The sequence below is a fragment of the Dipodomys spectabilis genome, unplaced genomic scaffold, assembly GCF_019054845.1.
Source record: "Dipodomys spectabilis isolate Male_0828 unplaced genomic scaffold, ASM1905484v1 ptg000085l, whole genome shotgun sequence".
In the NCBI taxonomy this organism is placed as follows: Eukaryota; Metazoa; Chordata; class Mammalia; order Rodentia; family Heteromyidae; genus Dipodomys; species Dipodomys spectabilis.
Window position 1 is genome coordinate 3475993 of NW_024870762.1, and position 21114 is coordinate 3497106.

General features: G+C 43.3%; 1 protein-coding gene across 1 annotated transcript in view; it reads right to left on the bottom strand.

The window, feature by feature from the left end:
- Positions 1-403: 403 nt before the first annotated feature.
- The window catches only part of Uhrf1bp1 (UHRF1 binding protein 1), a 47557-nt gene continuing 26846 nt past the window's right edge, over positions 404-21114 (bottom strand). Inside the window, exons 11-21 of the mRNA XM_042683848.1 lie at positions 20825-20964; positions 20339-20480; positions 19219-19412; positions 17618-19047; positions 14795-14991; positions 10608-10759; positions 10372-10522; positions 6111-6376; positions 5596-5704; positions 5402-5508; positions 404-5001 (exon numbers count right to left, since the gene is read on the bottom strand). Of these exons, the coding sequence (XP_042539782.1) occupies positions 4876-5001; positions 5402-5508; positions 5596-5704; positions 6111-6376; positions 10372-10522; positions 10608-10759; positions 14795-14991; positions 17618-19047; positions 19219-19412; positions 20339-20480; positions 20825-20964 (3014 nt within the window). The 3' untranslated portion in view covers positions 404-4875. The remainder of the gene's footprint in view (positions 5002-5401; positions 5509-5595; positions 5705-6110; positions 6377-10371; positions 10523-10607; positions 10760-14794; positions 14992-17617; positions 19048-19218; positions 19413-20338; positions 20481-20824; positions 20965-21114) is intronic.

Consider the following 21114-nt stretch of genomic DNA (forward strand, 5'->3'; position numbering starts at 1 on the left):
TAGGCACCGGTGGCTCTTTCCTGTAATCCTAGCTACTCAGGAGGCTGAGAACTGAGGATCATGGTTCAAATCCAACCTGGGCAGGAAAGTCTGTGATACTTACCTCCCATTAACCACCAGAACACTGGAAGTGGTGATGAAACTCAAGTGGTAGAGTGCTAGCTTGAGCTGAAGAGCTCAGGGACATTGCCCAGGCCCAGAGTTCAAGCCCCACAACCAACAAAAAAATTCACAAATAAGCACTTCAAGCACTGGTTAAAACCATGAAAATCCTCAGCACTCAGAAGGCTGAGACAGGATGAGAGCTCAAGGTCAGCCTGGGTTACATATCTAGACATTGTCTCAAAACACAAATAAAATTAAAAGTCACACATTTCAAATACTATAGATATACCACAGCCAATATTGTTTAATAAGTTTTAATTTGCCTTTTATTAAGTGGTTCACAGAACCAGTACACTCAGGGTTTGATTAGATATTGCAACATTAAGGTTCCCAATACTGGCCAGGATTCCAGTTCATTACATACATTCTCATTGCTTCCTCAAACAGAGGGAAATGGAGTGACCTTTCATTGACAGTGTTGTTAGCAGTAATAAGGCTACTGTACATAATTGGCAATCCTCCAGAAGTCATTCCCATCTGTTGTTGCAGTGTCATAGAAATGTTTTGAAACTGTTCTCTTTTAAAGCTTCCTGAGCAGGTCTTAGAAAAAATTCCAGTTCTGTTTAGCACCCAAGTGGGGAAACAGCTTGGACTTACAAAGTTGGACAGATCTGATTTTTAGTATCTTTACATTAAAATTTATTGGCTTAGCCAATGGAGAAGACACTTCAGTGAGCATTTCACAAAGAAATGCTGTAAGACTCAGGCTAAGTCTTCACCAAAACTAATAAACTGACAAAAAAAAAAAAAAAAAGATATTCTCTGAGCAATAATAGGAACTTAACTCATGGGAACTTCACCTACTGCAATTGGGGGTACTGGATAAGGCTCAAACCAAATGAGAGGAAACTTAAGCATCTGTGTTGAAGCTTATACCAATGCATCTCCTTTTGTTCCATGGGAGACCAACGCCCATTGAATGATAGCTACTACCAACACCTGCACCAAGGTGAATGCAACATTCCTATTCTGGCAGGTCAGGAAGCAGCTATGCAAAAACTCCCATCTCTGAAAGGATGGTACATCACCAGACTCTCCAAAAGTGATAAATCACAGAACAGTAACACTTTTACAGTTGTCAACCAGATGTCATCATACTAGCTTGTGTACCAAAATTCACAATTTGACATACATACATGAATACATTCATGTGCATGTAAATGTAACCAAGTTCTCATACGGAAATACTTCCAATTACCTTCTTTCTACCAGTAACTACATAAATGAGTTTTAAGTAAAAGAAGAGGTATGTGAGGGTTAAAGAATTTATCCCTCATCTATAATACATATCTTTCAGAACCATGGAAAAGGAGTGAACTACAAAGTCAAAAGCAGCTATCATGTCAGAATCTACTTTTTCTTACATCAGAGACTTAGGTTAATTGTTCCAGTGAGTTGAAAAGAATTTTGAGATTGACAGCCATGCCTTCTGTCCAGTTAGATTTAACTCTAGTCCATACACACAAAAGCATAACCAGTACATGCATGTAAACAAAATCCAAATGACCATAGATGGCACGCCACTGTAAATGCTTCACAGCTGAAATGACAATGTGCAGTGGCTACAGGCTCGGAGAGGTAGCAGTGCTATCCTCCAGACGTTTCCTTGAGGTATGGTTATTTCTTGTTCAGTCTTACAGCTCCAAGGCAGAAAACAATTGTGGAGAGGGGAGTATACTACTATTTAATTCTAGTCTCCAATTTTACACTTAACCTGAAGATTACCACTTCATAATTCTTCATTGTGAAAAAATCCCCTCCATGAGTAATAATATGAGATTATACAAGATGATTTTTTTTATTAAAATCCATGGGATATTTACTACCCTACCACATTTCAAAAGGGAAGATTTCAAGACACAATGTCGCATAGACAAGAACTCAAGTTCAGAGAACCAGAAACGACAGCTTTGGCCATTAAGGGGTCTCCTTGATACCTACCAGATGGATTTCTATGAGTTTAAGGTAAGGCATACCAGGCAATGCCTATTAGGTGCTTTCTTTGCATGGAGGGATACAAGTAGAATATGGCGGGCAAGAAAGGAAAAGAATTGAATGTGATTTTAAATCAACTCAGGCGAGCCCAAGGTCGAATAATTCTATTTTCCAGCTAATGGCTATCCCTTGTCTTTCCTCCTGTAAAAATATTAGAAATGTCACATTGAGAAGATGAGCAATCCATCGGTTCAACATGTTGGTTGTAAAAGCACTAAGAGGCAGACTGGAGGACATATTTGCCCTCTTGGTTGTGTATCACCAAGCAACTCGTTTTAATTCTCTTAGGAGGCCATCATTTCAAATATTCCTCTTAAAATTCCCGTACCCACGTACAGTTTCCTAGAATACTTTTTTAGACAACAGACTCCTAGTTTCTGATTTGTTAAAGTACTTCCTTTTCCACAAGGTGGGGAGATAAAAGCCTAGATCTAGGGTCCTTTTTCCTGACAAACACTCCCGTCAGCTTTCATATTTGCAGAACAGCAGCTATATTTCAAAGACATATAAAATACCTCTGCCTCCAGATCTCTTTTGCTGTTCTCTGGACCTTTGGTCCCTTTACCACATATTTGATGATGTTACTAGGTATACATCAGTAATTTAAATGTACTGGTTTTACATGAGATGCTGTCTTGTGTTGTCCAGAGTACCCTGCCTGTTGGTTCCTAGAGGACAGTCAAACTTTTGGCTGGAGCAGCACATTGACCCCTCTTCCCTCTGTACAAAGCTTCCAGGTCTTTCCTGAGTTCTAACAGCTTGCTGCCATAGTAGTTGGCCACTCTTCCATAAATACATTACCATCTACTAGCTATGCTGAACCTCACTCATCCATTTGTGGGTATTCATAGTCCTGCTTCTGACCTTTCTTAGCTTACATGTTTTATCATCTTTATGTTGTTCCTTTCTTGACTTGTTTATCTCTTCTGATTTGCTTGGGATTTAGGGATATTTGATGATGTTGTAAAATATTACTTTTTTAAGAATCTTAAAAGTTGAACTATGAACAGATTCTTAGGAAACGTCCAGAGAGATGTTTTATTTTTTTCTAAGTCTAATTTTGTTTCCTAAGCCTGACAAATTTCCACAATCCCATAGTAAATGTTTTAAAGGTTGCCTTTGTAAACAGACTTGACAAAAGTCTGAATAAATTAGACCTATCTCTTCACAAATGCATGTTTCTTTTTAACCTCCAAAAAACTAGAGGATAGCTAGACATGGTGGTGCATGCCTATAATCCCAACCTTTGGGAGGCTGAGGCAGAAAAATATCAAGTTTGAAGCCAGCCTGGGCTGCTTGGCAAGACTTTTATCTCAGACACACACATGAGCACACACAGCTGGGGATGAGGCTCAACTGGAAGACTGCTTGGCTAGCAAGCATGAGGCCCTGAGTTCAAACTCAAGTACCATCAAAAAAAAAGAAAAAGAAAACAAAAACCAAGTATACAAGTCAAGCATGATTTTTTTTCATAAAATCACACTTTTTTTTTCTTTCAAAAGGTCATGTACAATTAAGACTTCAATGACATCATCAACTTATTGTTTTGTCATCTTGCCAACCCAAGGTGAGTTAGCTGATGAACTTCTGTGTACCAACAAGCAGTATGGGTAAAAGAAGAGTCTGGAAAGTTAGCTAAGAAAGAAAGAGAAACAACTCTTACAGGGCAAGGGAGAAAATGTAGATTAGAAGAAGGGGTTTGTTTTTACTTTAGTTAAAAGTACATGATTTTAAAAAGCCACAGTAACAGGAATGAGAGTCAACAGGCTGACATGTTTATGTGGAAGTTTAAAACACACAGCACCCAAACCACCAAGTGCTGAGGTGAGCACTGGCAAAAAAAAAAAATCACAGTGCTGGGAAAGCAGATGACCAGGAACCCAGGGAGACAGAGGAAGTGGCTTTTCAGGGACAGCTGTGGAGGACGTAGGCATAACTTGTAGGAGCTCAGAACTGAGCTCCCTACTGATCCTACCACAATATGCCTTCAGCCACCTCAGATTAAGTTGTTTTTTCCTTGAGTTGAATTTCAAATAAATTATGTTACAGAAGGGAAAGATGATATGGCTGAGTCACAACCGTTAACTTTCTCCCATAGCATCATGATGAAATTACAACAGAATGGAAGCTTGACCTGAAATACCTGACTGGCATACCAGCCAAGTAAGGGCCTGGTTCCCATTACAAACCAGGCAGAGTCCAGCAATCTCTTATTCTGTGCTCCTCCTGTTCCCACCCCTTTGCTTAGCTATTTCCTGTCCTCCTCCACTAGCCTGGCTAAAAGTCAGGCCAAAGACTTTTCAGGTCTGCTGCAGAAGTTCTATGTCATGGAATCTGGTGGCTGTGTGCATCACTGAAATGGCTTCTGCCATTTGTTCTCACGGGGCATTAAGGGAACCAAAGATGTCAACTACAAAACAAGATAAAATGGCCCTACCATGTGAAAATTCCACCTAGTATGCAGAGGACCTAAAGGCCTTATACAGCCAAGACAGGATGCTGAGCCACATATAAAGCTACTCCTATTTTCTAGGATGTGGTCCTGCATTGCCCTATCATCCATCCTGTTAGAACAGTGAGTGGAAAGCACACAACAAGTTAAAGTGCACACTCTCAGCCCCTCTGGCACCCACAACAGACAAAGCCCTCTGTGCTAGATGGTGCTATTGCTGGTGATCTCTTCTCTCCTTGGCACAGATGGCAGACCCACTGCTGTCAGAGCTCAAAGAGGGGGTTATATTTCCTAATCTCCTGGAGAAGTCTTTCTTTGTCCTGGTTGGCACTGGCCAATGCTTGTTTAGTTTCTGTGAGTTCTTTTTGTAGGGTAGGCAGTTCTTTCACCTAAGGAGCAATAAGAAGTTCACATTAGCAAACATGGTAATACCATCTGGCAACAACATCCAGAGAAGGGGAACAAGGAGGAAGAACTCAAACAGAAAAACCAACAGGTCAGGTCAGTGATCAAGAGAATTGAACCAGACCTTTCCAAGAGCCTAACTGCCCTTCGGATTTCCTCAGTATAGGGATCACAATAGGTGGAGAATGTGAGCAGCAGCCACTCAGCACCAGCTATGGCTTACATCCTCCAGATAGCACCTTCAGAAGCTGCTGTTAGGGGTCAGGAGGCCAAACCACACAGGTCACACAATGGGAAAGTAGCCCTTTCAGCCCTCCAGGGTTTTTTTTTTAATCAGCTTTCACAATCGTAGCGCCTAAGCTTTTAGGAAGATACAGTTCTCACCTGCTGTCCAAAAACCTCTTCTGTGGGCATGAGGAACACCTGTTCTTTTGCAGAATGGCTCTTTTCACCTTTAGGAATTTCTACCAATGGTCTATCCTGAGCAGCACCTGGAAAAAAAGGCAAAGTTCAAATTAACAAAACTGCTACTCACAAGAGAAAAAAGGCAGAGAGGCCAGGAGGCCAATGACACTCACCACTGATGTGGAATACACCGTCATCACTCCGCCTTAGCACAATGTGCTCCATGGCCACTGTGATAGGGACAGGGCCAGGAGACGTTGGATAGATTGGGGGGATATCATCCTGAGGAAAGAGGAAAACTATATGATGTCCTCCTTTCAGCTCAGGGCAATGCAGATAACAAACCAGCTTCCCCCACTCAACTTGAAGCAGTTGTATGCCACTGGTTCTCCACACGTCTGCATAATTAAATGTCTCCCATTTTAAAGATGCCAAAACAGGGCCAGACAACCTAAGGGCTTGCACATGAGTTTGCTGCATGCCAGATTCAGTGTCAGGTTAGGAACAAGGTTTCCTTACCCAACCAAGCCTTTTAATCCACACATTTATGTGCCCCTAAACACTGGCAGAGAAAACTAGTATTTTCTCATTTGATCTTTGCTGAATATTACCATGATAATAGGCTAACAATTGTGGTACTAGAATTTCAGGCTTGAGAAGACTAGACAAAAACCAAGGACTCTCTCACCTTTAGAGTAATACTGGAGTTCAGGAGCTCTATTTGCATGGGGACCACCACTGGGACTTCCTCATCCTCCAAGAAGGGCCCCAGACCATTGAGCACTGAAGTGAGCATCTCAAGGTCACAGCCCTGAAGGGAGAAATTCAGGAAGCCATTTTGCGTGGCCAGCGGGGAGTGAACAGCTGCACCAGGGCCCACTTCGAAGCGAAGGCGCACAGCTGGCCTGCTGTGAGAGCCAGTCTTCAAATTTGAGGATTCCTGGAAGCTTGCACCTTTAAGAAAGACAAAGAAAATAAGTCAACACAAGAACTATTTTGAGCACTTTACATATATATTGTATATTGATAATGACACTGTGGTCAAAAGGATTATCATCGTATTCATTTTATCTGCCCATTAAAGAATTTAAAGGCAGAAAAACATTTAAAACAGATAGAGCAAAGCCACAAAAGTAATGACATTCTCTATTCAAAGAGGGGCTTGAAAGAACAGTCCAATGGAGTCCTTTCAGAGGGTGATTTTTGTAGTACTGAACTCCTCCCATACCTCCTCCCTTGGGCTCTGCTGATGGCTTCATGCCTGTGCCACCTGGGCTCTTTTAATTGGGTGGACTCCCATTTGAGCAGGAATCCAGGCACTATGGAAACAAGAAGCACCATGATGGGCCACATGTCATCTGTCCTGTGTTATGTCCACCACTTTTTTTTGGGGGGAGGAGGGGGGTCCACTTTTTTTGGGGGGGGGGAGGGGGGTCCAGTCGTGGGGCCTGAACTCTGGGCCTGGGAACTGTCCCTCAGCTCTTCAGCTCAAGGCTAGCACTCTACCACTTGAGCCACAGCACCACTTCCGGCTTTTTTCTGTTTGCTTATGTAGTGCTGAGGAATCGAACCCAGGGCCTCAGGCATGCAAGGCAAGCGCTCTACCACTGAGCCACCTTCCCAGCCCATGTCCACCACTTTTTAGCCTTATCTACTTTAAGTTCTAAAATTCTTTCCCTCAGAACCAAGTCACAGAAAATAACTTGCCCAAAGTGACACAATGGTAAGACACAAACCCAGGTAATCTGGCTTCAAAATCCATGAAGCTACTTTGCTATAATGCCTCCCAAGTTGGAAGAGAGAAGGACCAACAAAAAGCTGGCCTTCGGGGCTGGGAAGGTGGCTCAGTGGTAGAGCGCTTGCCTTGCATGCCTGAGGCCCTGGGTTCGATTCCTCAGCACCATATAAGCAGAAAAGAAAAAAAAAGCCGGAAGTGGCGCTGTGGCTCAAGTGGTAGAGCGCTAGCCTTGAGCTGAAGAGCTGAGGGACAGCACTCAGGCCAAGAGTTCAGGCCCCATGACTGGACCCCCCCCCCCCCAAAAAAAAAAGCTGGCCTTCAACTAGAAATGTGGTTCAAGTGGTAGAGAGCCTGTCAAGTAAGCCAGAGGCCCTTAGTTCAAACCACAGAAGGAAGGAGTTGGGGAGTGTGGGGGGGGTCTTTGCTCTGAATTTGAGGGGCTATATATTAGCCAAGGGAAAGCTTTTTTTTTGGTCGGTTGTGGGGCTTGAACTCAGAGCCTGGGTGCTGCCCCTGAGCCTCATTGTACTCAAGGGTAGTACTCTATCATTTGAGCCACAACTCCACTTCCAGTTTTTGAGTAGTTAGAGATATAAGTGTCTCACAGGGACTTTTCTGCCCAGGCTGGCTTCAAACTGTGCTCCTCAGATCTCATACTCCTGAGTACCTAGGATTACAGGCATTATCCACTGCCACCTGGCCAGGAAAGCTCTTAAAACATAGAACCCTCACTGATCCTAGCTACTTAGACAGAGACAGGAAAAACAGAGTATAAAATTAGCCCAAACAAAATTAACAAGACTCTCAAAAACAAAATACAAGCTAGACACTGGTGGTTGATGCCTGTAATTCTAGCTACTTAGGCGACTGAGATGTGAGGATCATAGTTCAAAGACAGCCCAAGCAGGAAAATCTATGTGACTCTTATCTCCAATAAGACTTTAAAAAAAAAAACATAAAAAAGCAAAATGTAGTATATTTAAATAGTAGTATAACTTAATTATAGGTAACTAAACATAATACAGAATAGAAGCAAATCATAGCCAGGCACAGGTGGCTCATGCCTATCATCCTAGCTACTCAGGAGTCTGACACAAGGATTTCAAGATAAAGAATTTTCTGCTTGCAGCAGGAAGTCGATGAGACAAGTCTTATCACCAGTTAACCATACAAATCAGTGGAGCTGTGGCTCAGCCTTGAGCAAAAATGCTAAAGAACAATTCCCACATCCCCTGAGTTCAAGCCCCAATACATGCACCAAAAAAAAAAAAGAAAAAAGGAAAGCCAGGTGTCAGTGGCTCATTCCTTTAATCCTAGCTACTTAGGAGTCTAAGATCTGAGCATCAAGGTTCAAAGCCAGCCCAGGCAGGAAAGTCTGTGAAACTCTTATCTCCAATTAATCACCAGAAAACCAGAAGTGGCGCTGTGGCTCAAGTGGTAGAGTACTTGCCTTGAGTTGAAGAGGTGAGGGACAGAGCCCAGGCCCAGAGTTCAAGTCCCACGACTGAACAAAAAAAAAAAAAAAGGAAAGGAAGGAAGAGAGGGAGAAAGGAGGAAGGGGAAGAGGAGAAGCAAATCATAAAATAATACAAACTATAATTACATTTAAAAAACTCAAAAACCTACAAAGCAAAATAATATGACAAAAACAGATGTGGAAAACCAGGCACAGGTGGCTCGTCTCTAATCCTAGCTACTCAGGAAACAGATCTAACCATCTGAGGTTCTAAGCCAGCCTGGGCAGACAAATCCAAGTAACCAGCAAATAGCCAGAAGTAGAGGTGTAGCTCAAGAGGTAGAGCACCAATCATGAGTAAAAAACCTGAGCAAGGCTCTGAGTTCAAGTACTAGTACAAAAAAAAAATTACAAAATAAAGCAAGAGAATGATAGCACAAAATTCAGCAGTGTTTAGGATCAGGATAGAACAGGGAAGGATCCGTAGGAAGAGTGATATGACTTCAAGGGTAACTATGCTGCTATATATATTAGACTGGTAGCTATGTGTGTTCTTTGTAGTAATAGTAGTAGTGGTGGTGGTGGTAGTAGTAGTAGGTTACATTTATTTTACAAGTATTCTTAAGTATCTGTTCTATCTTTAAAGATTTTTTTTTTTTTTTGTCCGTCGTGGGGCTTGAACTCTGGGCCTGGGCGCTGTCCCTCAGCTCTTCAGCTCAAGGCGAGCACTCTACCACTTGAGCTACAGCGCCACTTCCGGTTTTCTGGTGGTTTATTGGAGATAGGAGTTTCACGGTCTCTCCTGCCCGGGCTGGCTTTGAACCGCGATCCTCAGATCTCAGCCTCCTGAGTAGCTAGGATTACAGGTGTGAGCCACCAGCGCCCGGCTTTTTAAAGATAATTTTTAAATAAAGCCTGTAACGGAAGACCAGATTTTCCCATCTTTTTTTTTTTGGCTGGTTGGTTGGTTGTGAGCCTTGAACTCTGGGCCATGGTGCTGTCCCTCAGCTCTTCAGCTCATGTCTAGCACTCTACCACTTGAGCCACAGCGCCATTTCTGGTTTTCTGGTGGTTTACTGGAAGTAAGAGTCTCACGGACTTTCCTGCCTAGGCTGGCTTTGAACTTTGGTGCTCAGATCTTAGACTCCTGAGTAGCTCGGATTAAAGGAATGAGCCACTGACTCCTGGCTTTCCTTTTTTTTTTTTTTTTTTTGGTGTATGTATTGGGGCTTGAACTCGGGGGAATTGTCCTTTAGCATTTTTTGCTCAAGGCTAAGCCACAGCTCACAGACATTCCTGTCCAAGCTGGCTTTGAACCGCGATCCTCAGATCTCAGCCTCCTGAGTAGCTAGGATTATAGGCCACCAGTGCACAGCACTCCCATCATTTTTTTAAAAATATAAATGATAATTCCCACCAAAGAAATGAATCTGAATAACAGAGGACCTCTGATTAAATAAAGAGTTTTCTGTTAGCAGCCATACAAACAAAGGAATGGACACTATCCTCACGTAAACCCAGGAGTCACTGGCCAGTGAGATGGGAGACTGGCCAGTGAATTCAAAACCCCAGAAAAAGCTACGAGAGGCTCCCTGTAGGAAAGAGGCTTTATTGGAGATTCTCTTCTCCCAGGGGCTGCTACGAAAAAGATTTAAGGGCTTGACACTAAAGCAGCTGCCCTTAGGACACAGGAACCAGTACCAGTTAATCCTGGCTGCCCTCAGATAAATCCCATCACATGGCTACCATTCTTACCTGGGCATTGTCCGTGCAGAAACTGCCAGAGTCCTACAGTGCCCAGCTGCTGCAAGGTTAGGTCCTCTGCTTGCAAGGCTACATTCAGGTCCTCACCACGTACCTCAATCCCAAAAGACACTTCATTCACCTTCAAGACCAAAACTGAGACCTGTCAAAGAAGAGTTCTTAGTGCCAAGTCTCAAACATCCAGCCCAGAGCCTACCTCCTGCCCAGAAGAAAGTAGAGCAGCTGACCGGGTGAAGATCAAGGTGGCCAGGGGGTGAAACTGAACTGTTGGCTGCTGGGGACCCTTGGCCACAACTATCTATAACAGGGCTCGTGTCACCACCAGCATCATTCAGGACACTTGGCAAAGATCCTGGTAGACCAGATTCTGGACCAGACTCTGCATGAAAAACATAACAAAAGAGTTAAGAAGTAAAAACAACAACAACAAAAAAAAAAAAACCTGTTCAAATCCAATGTCTAAAAACAATGGCAACTGTGAAAACAAATATGACGTTAGTAAGACAACTGGAAATTTGAAGACTAGATATTTGGTGAATTTAAGGAATTATAGATTTTTAAATGTATAATAATGGTATTTTGTCACATTTAATAAAATCTGTCCATGGAAGGGACCCAACTGTCCACTGGTGGATGAATAGATAAATGAAATGTAGTATGTCTATACAGTGGAACAGTACTCAGCCTTAAAATATAAGAGGATTCTGACAATACTAAAAAAATTGTGGAATATAAGACATAGAATATAATCTAGCATAATATATATTACAGTACAATAAATTAGTCACAAAAGGATGAACACTGTATATGACTCCACTTAAACTCACAAAATTTACAGACAGAAAGCAGAAGAGTGAATGTGGAGGGCTGAGGGGCCACAGGAATGAAGAGCTGGTGTTCAGTATTGTGAGATAAAAAGTCAGGAAGAGGCTGGGAATGAGGCTTAGTGGTAAAGTGCTTGCCTATCATGCATGAAGTTCAACTTCATGCATGGGTTCAACTTCTTAGTACCACATAAACAGAAAAAGCTGGAAGTGGTACTGTGGCTCAAGTGGTAAGGTGCTAGCCTTGAGCTGAAGAGCCGAGGGACAGTTACCAGGCCCAGAGTTCAGGCCCCATGACCAGACCCAACCCCCCCCCCCCCCAAAAAAAAAATTTAGAAAATATTCAGATAGAATGAGGAATTGATACTGTGGCTCCAAGTGGTAGAGTGTTAGCCTTGAGCAAACATTTTAGCCAGCCAGCCTGAGCTACACAATGAGACCCTGTCTAAAAAAAGAAGTTTGTGCCAGGTGCCAGTGGCTCACACCCATAAATCCTAGCTACTCAGGAGGCTGAGATCTGAGGATTATGGTTAGAAGCCAGCCCAGGCAGGGAAGTTTATGAGACTCTTTTCACCAATTAATCACAGAAAAAGCCAGAAGTGGTGCTGTGGCTCAAGTAGTAGGGTGCTAGCCTAGAGAAAAAGGAGCTCATAGATAGCACCCAGGCTCAGATGACCAGTCATAGGACCAGCCAAAAAAAAAAAAAGTTTGTGTTTCCCAGCAAAGAATAACTGAAAATATTCAGATAAAATTTAGAAAATAGGGGCTGGGAAGTTGGCTCAGTGGTAGAGCGCTTGCCTTGCATGCATGAGGCCCTGGGTTCAATTCCTCAGCACCACATAAGCAAAAGAAAAAAAGCCAGAAGTGGCGCTGTGGCTCAAGTGGTAGAGTGCTAGCCTTGAGCTGAAGAACTGAGGGACAGTTCCCAGGCCCAGAGTTCAGGACCCACGACCAGACCCAAAAAAAAAAAAAAATAGAAAATATTCAGATAGAATGAAGAAGTGGTACTGTGGCTCCAAGTGGTAGAGTGTTAGCCTTGAGCAAAACATCTCAGGGACAGCACCCAGGTCCTGAGTTCAAGCCCCACACCCAACAAAATAATAATAATAATAATAAAAAAATATTTGTCCAAGAACTGGTGGCTTTCACCTGTAATCCTAGCTACTTAGGAGACAGATCTGAGAATCACAGTTCAAAGCCCAGGCAAGAAAGTGTGTTACTAAGCTGGGTGCCAGTGGCTCACGCTTGTAATCCTAGCTACTCAGGAGACTGAGATCTAAAGATCTCGGTTCAAAGCCAGCCCAGACAGGAAACTCCAAGAGACTCTTATCTTCAATAAACCACTAGAAAACCGGAAGTGATGCTGTGGCTCAAGTGGTAGAGAGCTCGCCTTGAGCTGAAGAGTGTAGGGACAGTGCTCAAGCCCAAAGTTCAAGCCCCAAGACTGACCAAAAAAAAAAAAGTCCGTTAGAGTCTTATCTCCAGTGAATCACCAGAAAACTGGAAGTAGCACTGTGACTCAAAGTGTTAAAGCCTAAGTCTTGAGCAAAAGTGCTCAGGGACAGTACCCAGGCCCTAAGTATACGCCTCATGACTGAAAAAAAAAAGACAATATCTTTTACATGAACATGTAGAGCACATCTATATCCTATCACTCCAGAGACTAAGGCAGTGGAGAGCAGTTTAAGGCCAATGACACCCTTTTTAAAAATAAAAATGGCATGTTTGGGATTTGTTTCAAGGTAAAATGGGATGAAGAGAAGTAGGCAATGGTGTACATATGAAATATGAATGTCTGTAAGTTAATGTTGAAATTTGGTAACATGTATGAGGATTCACTACTGGATTCTATCTTCTCTAGTTGGAGTAAGTAGTTCAAGTTTTACATACAAAATTTAAAGAATAATTTTTTAAAAACATAGGTACACTCCACCCAGCTTAAGACATAGTGCACTGTCTTACTGAAATAACAATAAATTCTCGACTCACACCTGTCAGATATCAAAAAGAACATGGGCACCAGTGGCTTACGCCTATAGTCCTAGCTACTCAAGACACTGAGATCTGAGGATTACAGTTCAAAGCCAGCCCTGGCAGGAAAGTCCATAAGACTCTTACCTCCAATTAACCACCAGAAACCCAGAAGTGGTGCTGTGGCTCAAACTGGTAGAGCACTAGCCTTGAGCAAAAAAAAGCTCAGGGTCAGTGCCAGGCCCTGAATTCCCCACAATGGGGTGGTGCGGGGGGGGGGGGGGGGGGGTGGAGGGGAGAACACAGGTGTTCTCAAAGATGTAGAGATGTAGGGACACCTAGAACAATGTGGGTGAAGAGATGTAAATCAACAGTCACTATGGAAATCAATATGATAGCTCTTCAAAAGACTAAAAGTGTTACCACATGATCTAGCAAGCCCTCCTCTGGATATGTAGCCAAGGAAATTATATCAGTATACCTGTGGATACACCTGCACTCATGTTCACTGTAGCACTTAATCCCCAAGTTGCAGAATCAACCTACATATGTCTATCAACTAATAGGTAGATGATGAAAACATGATGTATGCTCACATTGAAACACTACTTAGCCTTTAAAAACAAGGAAATCCTGTTGTTTAGGATAATATGGATGAACCTAGAGGACTCTGTGCTAATAAATGACCTAGGTACAGAAAGGCAAAAATCCAATATTCTCACTTATGCATGAAATCTGAAACAATCAAACACAAAGAGCAGAATGGTGGTTACCAGGGGCTGGGGAGTGGAGGGAATGGAGAGATGTTGGTCAAAGGGTACAATGGTTCAGCTAGAAAGGAAGAATAAATGATAAGTATTTGAGATAATGGATATGTTATTTAGCTTGACTTTACAATTCTACATTGCTCATCATATCATTTTCTATCTTGTAAACACACAGGATTATAATTTGTCAATATTCAATTTAAAAAAAGGAAGGCGCTGAGAGTGTAGCTCAGTGATAGATCATTTGTCAGCACGCTCACAGCCTGGAGTTGGAGTCCCCAGCAAGAAAGGAAAGAAAGAAAAGGAAAGGGGAGGGGGGAGGGAAGAAAGGAAGAAAAAAGAGGGAGGGAGGGAGAGAGGGAGGGAGGGAGGTAGGGAGGAAGAATTCTCTTTTTAGATACTCTCAAGTTATCTTGAAACTTTAAACTTTAAAAAGTTTCCATTTCATAATATAAAAGAACCTGTGTAATTCCAGAGGTGATTGATTTAATTCCTAGAAGTTATTCATTTTATCTATACACAAAAATCTCTATATAACTTTCCGACAATACAGGCAAAACCAAAAATGAACCCCAGAAAATAAACTACTGACACCAAATACAACATTAACCCTATTTCTACAAATACACAGATGTAAGGCTACTAGTTTCTCCTTTAGTTGGAATCTCATTCTATGCTAAAAGTCAAGTATTAGCCAATAACCTAGAAAATGTCAAGATAAAGTCAAAGCCACATTCTACTGAATTCTCGCTCTCTTTTTATCTCTATTATCAAGTCTCAGCTCCTCTTGAATCCTAGTTTGAGTATTGGCACAGAGACTTTTTGGACTTCTGTAGCTTTGTTCCCACATACCAGACTCCAAGAGCATCACAAAGCTATCACTGCCATCACTGTCCACTGAAATCCTGTCTTCAGGGCCACTGCTATCCAATGAGACGCCATCAAATGACTGCTGAGATACTGTCCTCTTCATGGAGAAAAATCGGAGTCGGGCAGCACCTCCACTCACTGGGGCTGCCACTCCTTCATCTGTCTTGGCCATAGGCTCCCTATTTAAAAAAACACACACAAAAAACAAAACAAAACAAAAAAAAAAAACAGAAAATAAAATGTACAAATGTGGCTTTGAAAACATTTTGTTCCTATCTCCAGGCAATACACTTCCCAACTCAAACACAAATGTGAACATAAATTTGGCTTTCCTCTGTTGCCTATTGTAAAGGATGAAATTCTTTTCAACCACAAAAGAGAACATCAGGCTCGACACTCGTAATTTATGCCTGTAATCCTAGTTACTCAAAGGCTGACATCTGAGGATCTCTGTTTAAAGCCAGGCTGGGCAGGAAAGTCTAGGAGATTCTTATCTCCAAACCACCACCAAGAAGCTGAAAATGGAACTGTGACTAAAGTGTACAGCACACCCAAGCCCTGAGTTCAAGCCTCAGGACCAGCACAAAAAAAGGAGACCAGTTACCAACATCCTGGGTGGAAGCTGATGGTACTACAGTCATCCTGTGTGCTCCGGGCAGGAACGCAGAAGAGAGAAAATAATGAGAAGGACATGCTGTGTCTCAAAGAATTTATAATCTATTGGGAGAGAGATTTACACACATATGAGAATAAATCATACCTGCCATAAAAGAAAGGCTAAGTAAAAGAACAAGAAGATAAAAAACAGTTTTGTGAAAGTGGTCAGTACAGGGCATTCTACCTGGGGGAAGTAGAGAGGGGATAGCAGGAACAGAGGCACAGAGTCACAAAGTGAGACTAGAAAGTAGCTCAGGCTAGCTCTAGTGGGTTTCATTGAAGAGAGCAAAGGAAGTGAAAGAAACTCGGTTGGGTACTGGATACCAGACAGGAAAGGGGAGACTAATGAAGGTGAATGAGGATGAATGTGCTCAAATAAGTTTATTTGCATATAGAGCAATAAAAATGGTTATAATTGTTTTAGAGATATAGGTATGGGTGAATAGTAGAGGAAGCGAGTTTGAGCAGGATACATGGTATAATTGTATGGAATGTCACAATGAAACACCCCCCCCTTTTTTTTTTTTTTTTGTCGGTCGTGGGGCTTGAACTCTGGGCCTGGGCGCTGTCCCTCAGCTCTTCAGCTCAAGGCGAGCGCTCTACCACTTGAGCTACAGCGCCACTTCCGGTTTTCTGCTGGTTTATTGGAGATAGGAGTCTCACGGTCTTTCCTGCCCGGGCTGGCTTTGAACCGCCATCCTCAGATCTCAGCCTCCTGAGTAGCTAGGATTACAGGCGTGAGCCACCAGCGCCCGGCTGAAACACCCTCTCTTGTAAAACAAATGTATGCTAATTTTAAAACACAAATTCCAAAAATATGCTGAAAATGAACTCACTAGCAACTTTAACTGCCATGGGAGTCCAGATGGACTGAAAAGAGACCACCAGTTTGGGCAGTTAGAAAGTCATTATTGAGGGGCTGGGAAGGTGGCTCAGTGGTAGAGCGCTTGCCTTGCACGCATGAAGCCCTGGGTTCGATTCCTCAGCACCACATAAGCAAAAAGAAAGCCGGAAGTGGCGCTGTGACTCGAGTGGTAGAGTGCTAGCCTTGAGCTGAAGAGCTGAGGGACAGCGCCCAAGCCCAGAGTTCAGGCCCCACGACCAGACCCAAAAAAAAAAAATGTATAAAAAAAAATTTTTTTAATTAAAAAAAGAAAGTCATTATTGATGTCTCAAAAGAGCTGTATCACATGCTTTTCCTTTGCCTTTTTTACCTCTTCCTTTCCCCATGTATCTTTATACTGTCCATTTAGACAATTTGGGGGGGGGAAATTGTTTTGATTTGCAGTAATAGGGATCCAACTCAAGGTCTTGCACAAACTAGGCAAGTGCTTTACCACAGAGCTACATTCTCAGCCTACTCGTCTCCATTTAGAAAAGGCAGCACAACAGACTGGTGATGTGGCTCAAGAGGTAGAATGGAAGCATGGCCCCTTAGGTCAATCCTCAGTATGGCAGAGAAGGATGCAGGGAAGGTAGGAAAGGAGGGAAGGAAAGCTGAAAGGAGAGAGGGAAACAAGAGAGAGCAGGCACACACTTGGGGATTAGAAAGTCCACCAAAAAGAATATACAAAAGCTGGGACATGGTGGTGCCTAACTATAAGCCCAGAACTCAAGAGGCTAATAAAGAAGGGATCATAAGTAACAACAAACAAAAAAATAGTATTTGTGCTAGGTGTGGCTCAGTAGTAGTGCACTTAGTATTCATGACGCCCTGGGTTCAATCCCCAAGCACCAAAAAAAAAAAAAAAAAAAAGACAAGACAAGCATAGTGACGCATGCCTATAATACCAATACTTGGGAGATAATAGCAGGAAGATCATGAGTTCAAAGACCATCCCAGGCCAGCCTGGGCTACATTAGCTTACAAATAAATAAACAAAAGTAAATCCAATAAAAATTATATAGATCCAGAACTGTTCTTCTGATATAACATCTATATCAATAATTATAAATCAGTAAAAGAGAAGATAATCTGATTCTAAGAGGTAATAAACATTGACTTGACAATTGCTCATTGAGCTGGCCATTCTATGTGTTCTCCTGGACTACATCATGGTGCTTTCAGTGTAGTCAGAAGGAAACTTTAACCCCAGTGGTTAGAACTTGAGGAGACAGGGGAACTAAAGGAGGCAAAGAACCACTCACTTGGCAGGGGGCAAGGACAACATCTTGTGCACTGTGGAGGTCATTCGGTCCCTTCCCAGACTGAAGGCATCCTTAGTTAAGGATACCGCTTCCTTGGTGAGGTCCATGGTGGCATGCAGAGCTTCCTTGGTAGCATCTTTGGTCATGTGAATAGCACTCGATAATTCTCCCTCAATGTTCTTCACAGGGATGGGGTCTCCTGGCCCGTTTACAGCAGGAACCTTGCCAGCTGGAGACTTCAACACAGTTGGTGAGGTGGAGGCTTGGGCTCTGCTCAGCTGCTTAGCCTGTAGGGACTCTACTGCCTCATGGCCCTTTCTTGCCAGTTGCTGTGCAGGTGGATCTGAGTCCTGCAGCTCTCCATTACTATGTGGCTGAGCTGCACCAACATTTTCAATGTTACTGTTCTCAAGCACCTTCTCAGGGCTTGCTGGGCCCTGGTCTGACGAGGCATCAGACTTTAGTTCCTGATCCTCTGATGGAGACAGCTCTGAATCTATGAGGCTAGTGGTATCTGAACCTGCAGAGTCACCATCCACAGTCCCAGGGGTAGGATGCATGAGCAGTGCTACCTCAGCACTAGGAAAGAAGACACCAATGCAAGCTGTCTGGTCCTGTAGGGGAGACCCAGTCATGGCCTCAGTGTCCTTAGTCAGCTGCTCCTGAAGCCCCTGCAGCACCTCCTTCAGTCGGAGCAAGGCCAGGTACTGGTAGTGGTCGAGCCTCACACAGATATGGGCAGGGGAGTGTACAAGCATGTGAACATCTGCTACATCCTCCAACTCTGTCAGAGGTCCTTTGTTGTCCACAGCACCACGGCCTTCTCTGATAATCTCTATGACTTCTGGAAGACCTGACAGGCTTTTTAAATCATGCTCAGTCTTTGACCTCTGATGAGGCACAGTTTCAGGGGCAAGGGCTTCAGAAAGGACAGGGCTGCCAAAGCTAGCAGATGGTTTCAGCCTCCCCTCTGAGGCCAAAAGGAGCTTCTGTGCCTGGGCTTGCTGCCAGCGGAGAGGCAGACAGGCCCAAATGGACAAAGGGAAGGGGGCCACAAAATTCAAGGTATGGCCTTTGAAGTTCTCTGTTCCTTCAAAGTCTAGGGAGATCTGGGTGAAGTAGATGGACCAGAGGTCTTGGGAAGCCTTAGGCTTTTGGGGAGGGTGAGAAGAATGGGAATCCATCTGGAAAGCATGATGTATAAAGAGCATGTGCAGAAGACTAAAGCCACCAGGAACCTTAGGAAAGTGGTCATAATTAGAATGAAAGAACTCAGCAGCAGCAAAACCCCGGAAGAGACTCTGGAGGTCTGGACAGCTACAGTGTGGGGCATGACGTGTGTTAGTGGCAATTATGCCTGATGCAGAGAAGACAAGTGCTTGGGGTCGATGCAACTCCGCCTGCTGTCTCTTTTCCAGTGGGAAGCTCACCTTCAAAGAGAAAATAAAATGTAGTTCAGAATGGCTCATGTGAAAGACCATTTGGGTTGGGAAACTGTTTTGTTTTCACTTCCACCAAATGGACAGAGAACCATGGAGGATAGTCATGGGGAAAATGCAGCTATGGTTATCAACAGGGGACAGAAATCCCACTTTACCTACCTTCATCCGGAAGGCATCCAGTCGAATGTCCAAGTGCTCATTTTTCTGTCTTGAATCTTCCAGCTTATAAATAGCTTTGAACTGCTCCAAGCTACGGTATAAATCTAGGCAGAAAAGGTTTCCCCAGAGCAAACTAACAGGATCCACAGTAAATGTCAGACCATTTAACTGAATGTAGAGATTGGGACAGGGAACTGTAATGCAGAAAGAAAAGAATCATCAAGTATAAAGCAGAGGCTAGTAAGAGCCTTCTTATTTACTAGCCAGTATTTATTTTGTTGTCAATAGAGCAAAGATACATATTCATACAGGGCAGTTTTTTGTTTTGTGTGTGTGTGTGTGCGCACGCGCGCACGTACCTGACTAGAGCTTGAACTCAGGGCCTAAGCACTATCCCTAAGCTTCTTTTGCTCAATGTTAGCACTCTACCACTTGAGCCACGAACTTTTTTGGTAGTTTATTGGAGTTAAGAGTCTCAGGGATGGGCTGGGAAGTTGGCTCAGTGGTAGAGTGCTTGCCTACATGCATACTGCCCTGGATTCAATTCCTCAGCACCACATAAGCCGAAAAAAAGGCGGAAGTGGAGCTGTGGCTCAAGTGGTAGAGTGCTAACCTTGAGCTTAAGAGCTAAGGGACAGCACCCAGGCCCAGAGTTCAGGCCCCATGACCAACCAAAAAAAAAAGTCTCGGGGAAGCCAGGCACCAGTGGCTCACCCCTGTAATCTTAGCTAATCTGAAGGCTGAGATTTGAGGATTGTGGTTCAAAGCCAGCCTGGGCAAGAAAGTCCATGAGACTCTTATCACCAATAAACAACCAGAAAATCAGAAGTGGTGCTGTGGCTCAAGTGGCAGAGCGCTAGCCTTGAGCTGAAGAGCTGAGGGACAGCACCCAGGCCCAAAGTTCAAGACCCATGACCAACCAAAAAAAAAAAAAACAGTCTCAGGGATTTTCCTGCCTGGGCTGGCTTCAAACCACAATCCTCAGATCACAGCCTCCTGAGTAGCTAGGATTACAGGTGTGCATCACCAGCAGTAGGGCAAATTTATGCAAAAATCCTAACAACACATACAACAAAGCTGACAAAGTTTAAAAGAAGAAATGGCCAGCACTCATGCTCACCTGGAAGCTCCTGATTATCTGGAAAGTAATACTCTGTGAACTCAACATGAATGGCAGAGACCTGAGTAGGGAGGTTGTGGAGTTTGCGACTGCAGGAAAGAAGTGTAGATGGCTTCTTACTGGGCTGTCCAGCTGTAGAAACCTAGGCAATCACAATTTACTATTAATACCTAGAGCAGTACTCACAACAGAATTCTTTCCTCTGAGAAGTACCTGCTCCATCCTTCCCTGTCACAGTGCTTGTCATGCATTCCTAAAATTTTCACACCTGCCTGGAATCCTCCCCAAGTTACTTTTTCAGCAGGAGGTTGTAGTAAGTCATTCAGGAAAAAACTAGGAGACTTTCCAAGTCCTTTTCTTAGAAGAAACAGACCCAACTGTCAATCTACTCAGAACTGAAGCAAATAGTCCCTGGATTCCAGTTTGTTCACACTGTGCTAGATGTCTTCTAAGTGAACTTTCTAACCATGTTTCTAATATCCTTACCTGGTGGATATCCAGGTCATCCACTCGCACAACCATGCAGCTAGAGCGTAAGCGATTCCATGCTGGAGGTCCAAAGGCAGCCTGTCTGCCCTGAGAAGGATTTTTTTCAAGAGAGTTCTTTCGAGGACTAGAAAATGAGTCTAAATATAAAAAGATGGGAATTCTATTAATTCACTCTTGATAGAATTAGGAAGGTGAAAAATCCTAAAATCATGAATGCTGTAAGTAGAAGTGTTTAACCTAGATGGAACCCAATCAAATTCTCCTTAAGACCAAGGTAGCATCAAAGA